Source organism: Chaetura pelagica, unplaced genomic scaffold, assembly GCF_000747805.2.
Source record: "Chaetura pelagica isolate M959 unplaced genomic scaffold, ChaPel_1.0 scaffold142, whole genome shotgun sequence".
Classification (NCBI taxonomy): Eukaryota; Metazoa; Chordata; class Aves; order Apodiformes; family Apodidae; genus Chaetura; species Chaetura pelagica.
This window is the reverse complement of record NW_009952973.1, coordinates 594719-601649: the sequence shown is the minus strand read 5'-3', so window position 1 is coordinate 601649 and position 6931 is coordinate 594719. Positions and strand designations below refer to the sequence as shown.

The 6931-nt window shown below is 40.6% G+C and overlaps 1 protein-coding gene across 1 annotated transcript in view; it reads right to left on the bottom strand.

The window, feature by feature from the left end:
* Positions 1-6931, bottom strand: part of FAM13A (family with sequence similarity 13, member A) — a 122365-nt gene that overhangs the window by 29728 nt on the left and 85706 nt on the right. The window contains 3 exon segments of the mRNA XM_009995869.1: positions 2353-2536; positions 5147-5326; positions 6916-6931. Coding sequence (XP_009994171.1) covers positions 2353-2536; positions 5147-5326; positions 6916-6931 — 380 coding nt within the window.

The window sequence follows — 6931 nt, the reverse complement described above, 5'->3', positions numbered from 1 at the left end:
GGAATGCAGGGGAAGAAATACAACTGGTTACGACAACTTGTTCTGAAATTTGTTGTAACTTACATTAGAAACATTAACACTGTTGTCCTGTAACAGCTTAAGAAAGTACATATGAAGACATGTCATGTTGTCACTTCAGGCACAAGTCCAGGAGGTATTCTAACCCTGTTTTTTGGGCAAGTCCCTCTTAATTAGGGGGAAGTCAGTCAGCAGAATGGAGCGTGGTTTCTGCCCCGGCCCTGGAAACTGCATGCACAGGCTTCCTGGGGCAGCCATAGCACTCTCTCACCTGCTACAACTTAAGCCCCATAAGGTGGCACAGCTCAGTCATTCCAGACTTGCTTAATGTGATTCATCAAGTCCTACTGGTGGATGGCTACCATGTCTCTCAGAACTGCAGTTACAAGATTTTAATGCTTTGTGGTTGGTTTGCTTGGGAGAGTAAGTGGAACTGACAGGTTTTCCACTGCTGACTTACGCTTTTCAGTCAGATGCAATTAGACAGCTAAGAGGAAAGCTTCCACACACTGTCCTACATACCCTTTCAGGCATTCAAAAGCAGGAAGGCTCAGAAAATGGTGACTAATAAGATACATCATCACAAACACGTTTACATGACAAAGGCCTATTAGTAAATGCTGGTGTGCAGGTTATGTCCTTTGATACTCCAGGTAGGTAGTCTAATTTGTGTTATTATTTGACATGTAAAGATGTAGCCAAAAGAAAGCTAAACCACCACATATCCCACTGGCAATCTCTGAAATGAATAAGTGCAATCATGAAAACTTAAAAAGCAGCTTTTGCTCTTCAAAAAGAGGAGCACCATGCTCTCTGCCAGCTGTTTCATAACACTATTCCCAGCTGACAAGCCCACTGCGACACTTCCTCTAGCAAAGAAAGCACGAACCACACTGATGGTTATCTTGGTCACAGTGCTTTTTGAACAGGGCTAATCCATTTAGTGTTCCTTTCAGTCTTTGTCCATGAAAAGATCCAAAACTGAGAAGCAGGGCAAAATCCAGTGGATACAGTTAAGTCTGAAGATATTTCTTCTGGGCATGTTTTAAGACTTCATGAATGTTTTTCAGGTCCACAGCAAAAGCAGACGCTTCTGTCAGTCTTTCTCAAATCCTGAGTAAAATTCTCATTTACATTTAAACTGCTTTCTACTCCACAGGTACACAGAAGAGCGGCAGAAAAGTGTGTAAGCACCTGGCCTTTGCCTATCTTTAAGTCCATTGCTACAAAGCAAAGTGAGACCATGTCTCCTCTCTGTGCTCTTTCTTGAAGCATCACGAGTAGGGTCCTGAAAGAGCACTAAATCTAAGCACAGCCTACAATTTTTTTTGCATCTTGCCTTATTTTTATCACAAAGAAAAGCCAAATCTGTCTCATCTAGAACCTCTGCACAGTGTAAGAGCATCAGATCATTGCTATTTTGTAACCTAAACAAAATGAGTCCCAACACAATGTTACATTAAGAAGATGCTCACAGCAGGCTCTAAAACTTAATCAAGAACTACTGAAAAAAATGCCCTATAGTTTGGAAAGACAACTTTTCACACAGCTTTCACTGTAACTACTAACCATGCAAGGCATGCCTGTTGCCAGGCACCAGGATGCACAAGCAGGTCTACCTCTGCAAGCAGAACCTGTGATGAAGCACAGCACCGTTTCTCAACTGCTGACACTATAATCAGTGTCTGGTCCTGCTGAGAGGGTAGGAGGTTGCATCAGTTTTATTCTACAGCTTGTAAAAGCTGGCAAACTGTCTTCTGCTGTGAAGGTCTCACATGAGTATGTTGGACAAATTCTACACTATTCCAGAATTTTAGGATGTTCACTTGCTGTCATTTACCTCCTCAGTAAAAGCTAGCTAACTTTTGGACTGACACACTCCAAAGTGTTTTGCAAATTGTAAACACTACAGTAACAGACTTTAGGGTAAAGGCATAAAACACCTTTGTCAACTTATTAACAAGAAGTCAGTTCTGATCTACAGTTTTAGAACTTAGAAGGAACATAAAAATAAACTTGACCTAAACAGGTAAACATCCATCTGAGGTTCCAACCTCTTTGCACGACTTTTGAAAGACTGGGAAAGAGACTTCCTTTTTTCTCTTTCCAAAATGCTTTGCTGAATTTAGAGGAAAAAGCAAAAAAAGATGTGGAAACACAAAATAACTATGGATGGTTCTAAGTGTAATCTAGTGTTCCACATAGTCCAAAACAGACATGTATTCCTGTATAAGCAAAAATGGCTACCAAAGGGAATGAGATGTCCACTGAATTAAAAAGAGACTTTTTCCCACCCTGGTAGTAGGCATGAAATAGCACAGCATGATGGCTTACCACAGGACTGTCCTGGTTGTCATTAAGCTCTGAAAGCTTGGTGCTGGATTTCTGCCGTTTTGGTTTATTCCTTTCACTAAGATACGAGCTGTTGTCTTGTAATTTTTCTACTTCTTGAGCAGCTAGAATACAGTCTTCAAGATTGCTGAATCCAGAAGGAATGTTTTCTTTGTTGACGACTTCCCTAAAAAGGAAAGGGACATTACAAGAGGTTGCTTAAAGCACTCTCCCGCTACATTTATGGCAGCAATAGAGAGGCACAACATGCTGACTGGTGCGGTTCCGGCAACATCATCTACGCTCTACAAAACCAGTATCTCTGGTTCTTCCTACTGCAGCAAACACCACACACTGCGCACTACTAGATCCTATTGAGGAGTGAAAGCCAGGTGTGCACCCCTCAGGTGAGGAAGCTGTGAGGATCAGTATTTGGAACTTGATTCACTTCCCACTAAAACCAATACAGAGAATCCCACTGACTTCACGTGGAAGATGGCTAGCTCCTGGCTGTGGTATTTGTGTAGAGAATACACAGCATACTTTCCTTTGAGACATGTGCTTTTAATTTAGAAAAGTGATTCACAGCTGCAGTCCAAGGATCTCCTTTGGTGCATGACACCACATAATTGGCCCTCTTACTCATATTCTCAAACATAAGCACAGGACTGTGGTGCTTTAGCCAAATGCTTAATTTCCTATTCGGGAAATACACAAAATAGAAAAGGGAATGTATCTGCAATGGCAACACAACTGCTAAGGCAGAGAACTGTCCTGCTATGTTGGGAAGTCACTGGAACAGCTATCTTTAAGCCATCAGCCAAAGGCTACAGGCAGGCTGCTTACACTTGACATCGAAACTGAAATGTTTGCTAACTGTTCAACGTGAAGCTGTCTCATCCAGTGCTGGGTGATTCCAAAGCCTCCTTTCATGGACCACAGGAGAATTTATGCAGACTTGCACTAGTGTGACAAGAAACCAGATACTCTGTAGGATCTGGACAGTGCCAGCATGATAAATTATTCAGATGAATAAGAAAACCAGAAAGTTTTAGTGATTGTCTAGATCCCAAATCTCTAGGTTTTGTTAGTGGAGGAGAGATACAAAGAGGTATTACAGATCTCTGATTAAACGCCTAAGATAACACATTTGCCTTTGTGAACTTTTTTACAATCCCCTGAGCAGACCAATTACATATACATAGTCTGTAGATTATGTAGCCTGCAAAGCTTGGGAGTTCACACATTTTTTTTTGCGATAAACACTTTTCCCATATAAGCTCTGTCTTGTGACATTACAAATCCTCTTGTGATCAATCACAAGGCGAGGCAATGAAGTTACTGACAATGAAAACAACAATAACAACGGAAAGGAGTTTTGAAAGGAATTCCCAATTTTGATAATTCATCCAAATGTGTTCCAGCAATCTGACCTAAGGCAACCAGGGAAAACAATCTGAAACCCAGCCAGCTTTCAAAACTTCCAATGTGATTTCAAATCCTTGGCTACAGCTTTACGGACCAACCCTGAACTGTGTCAAACCTGCCTAAAGGAAGCTCTGTAACACAATGTAGAAAGAAAGCCCTGCAGAACTATATGCTTTTGAACACGTACACTAGCCAGTCTCTGACCTACTTACCTGAGAAGCCTGTCAGTGGGGCTACTGAACAAGAAAAACTACTTCAGAGCTCTCGTCAGATACTTTGGTGACTTGCAAGTGCTAATTTCCCAGTCCATCTTCACTGCCTATTTCATTGACTATGGAAACGGCTTTCTATTTTGCAACTATGGATTTTTTTTTTACAACAGTAGCATTGACACATTTTAGGAAACAGCATTGCTGCAATACTAACAAGAGGTACTGATGGTTATGCACCTGTATAAAAGCGGTTTCATCTAGGAAGGTGTAGATCCAGTAGGATTTGGGGAATTCAGCACCCAGGAAAAAAACAAGAGACTAAGTGTTTATTTCAGAATCTAACCTGAAAGTCCAGCAATCCAGTACTACAGTCAAGTATATGCATTCTTTACAAGAACTAGTAAAGCCAGACATATGTGTAAGCCTTGCCAAGTCTTTAGTTACAGTTCCTCTAAGACAGTTATATGCCCAGGGCAAGTGTTAAGACTGTGGTGGTGGTATTTGTACTGCACAATAATTGCCACAATTATATGAGTATGAAAGAAAAAATAGATATTATTTTTACTCTTTGACAGATATTTAATGAAATTCACCACTAAATCATGTTTAAACTTTGTGTAACAGGGTTGATAAAAATTATTAAATTTTCATTAATCAAAAGGAAGATTCTTCTACTTTCAGACAAGCTCCCTGGTCTCCTCAATAAATCCCCTTCACATGCTGAAGGGGAATTCAATCTCATTTGTGCAGACATTCTGAATTCAGAAAAGCATCTAAACCCAATGTTTTTATCTAAAGAAAGTTACAGGCAACAGGGCCAACTACTTGGGAATTTACACTAAAGCAATAAACACTGTAATTAAAATCCAAATACTGTAATTAAATACTATACTGAGTAAAATAAAAACAACCAACAAAACAAATGGATTCTTATAATGCTTTGCCCCACTGCATGACCTCTAATAAGCTCTACATTTCCCTGCTCTAACTTATCCAGTGGAGTTGTGCACTGGCACTGCAGTCTGCTCTGCCCTTTCAACTCAGGGGAAGGGCCATGCAGTTTGTAACAGAACTAAGCATTGCTCTGATAAGAGGACATGGCTAAGGTACACTTAAATCAAATATACTTTCCCAAAAAAAAGAAATCAGGCTCGTACATGTCTCTGTTTCTCCGGGCTTCCTCCTGCTCTTTGTGATGTCGCCTCCTCTGCCTGGCAGACACATTAGAAGAGGCTGAAGACGTTCCCGATTCAGAGTCCTCTGAACTCTGGCCGCCTGAGCCATGAACATCAAAGAGATGCTGTTCCACGGCTGAGCGGATTGTCTTCTCTAAATACCTGTCAAGCCGAAAAATAAGGTAAATTGAGCTCAAAAACTCTGTGGAGCTCCCTCTCTAGAACAATAAACAAAGCAAGGGTATCCAAGGGTTGTGTTTTATGGCAAGGCAGTATAAACATCCCAGGGCTGTGACATCTGCAAAGAACTAAGCCAAAATCTTCAGATACCCTGATATTCAGATCCCTCAGAAAAGCTGAGGCTCCAAAATTTATCTTGCTCTTTTTTAGTTCTAGGGATGTTTGAACCTTCTCTTGCTACAGCTACAGACATTGCTGCCTAGCTTTCACCCTTCGCTGCAATAGTCCCTGCCCTGACAAAACTGTTTTTGATACCCAGCTATGCTGACACCAGTCAAGTCTCTTCCGCAATCTGAGCTCAGTAAGGCAATGGATCATCTGCAAGAAGGCTCTTCACTGCTGTCTCACAGGGGCACGAAAACATACAGACAGTACCTTGCTATAAACTTCTCACATGTTTAAATCAGTGACCAAGCATGGATTTGGTTCTGAGTTGTGCTGTTTCCACACTTTTCTTGTGCCATGAATGCACCCACAAACACCCTTGACTTACTCTGGTGTGAGATCACCATCATGCCCACTGGCAGTAAGAGGGCTTCCATGCAAGTCACAGCCAGGGCTCTTTCGCAGGTGCATCAGTTAACAATGTGAAACTAAACTTCAACACAACCAAATCTCCTTAATTTTGGTGCTGACATTTTCTTGTAATATATCCTTCCTTCCTTAATCATAGAAAGTTTTTATGGGTAAATCTCTTTTTTTTCCTTAAAAGATCATTTGGAAACACATTTTTGTATATCACCAGCTCATCCATTTCTTGCAATGCAGGTAGTCTGCTGAAGAATGAGTTTTTCAAACACGCTTGTCCAAAGTAGATGTATAGCATCTAATACTTTTTCCATAATTAAAAGAAGTTATTTTCAGGATTTGATGGTTAATTTTCACTTAAGTGGCTATGAGTATGGGAAGCTGTACCCGGGCTGACTTCTTCAGAGAATTTTAAAAAGTTGTTGCTAAGTTGCTATAGTTGAAACTCTACCTGAGACTGCAGATCTGAAAAAATCAAAACATCTTAGCAACTGCAAAAAAATACATGGTGTAACTTGGTAAGTGTGTTTGTATTTCATATATTGACAAGAATCAGTTCTGCAAACCTATCAGCCATTGGGAATTTCCAGCTACAGCACGGGAACCAATTCATTAGCTCTGCTGCTCCCAGTTATGGTGGTGGGGTCAAGCATTGTCCTCTGCTGGGAAGCAACAGGGCACAAACAAGCAAGAGGATGACACAGTAAAAATGGCTTCTTTGAATACGAAATTCTGCTTAAATATGTAAGTCTGTCTAAACAAAATGCTGCAGGCACAATGCAAGGAAGAACCAAGGGCCTGAGAATTTTTCAGAAGGAAGTGATTTATTACCGTTGCAGATGCTTTGGTTTGGGAAACAGTGTCTTCTTTTTGTTTGTGTAAGAACAATCCTTAAAGAGAAATCAAAGAATAACCAGCAATACCATAAAAAGCTTCAATATACAAAAAAAGGTAGCTACAAAAATTGTAAAAGAGACACTTACTCTCCTGTAGCAGGAA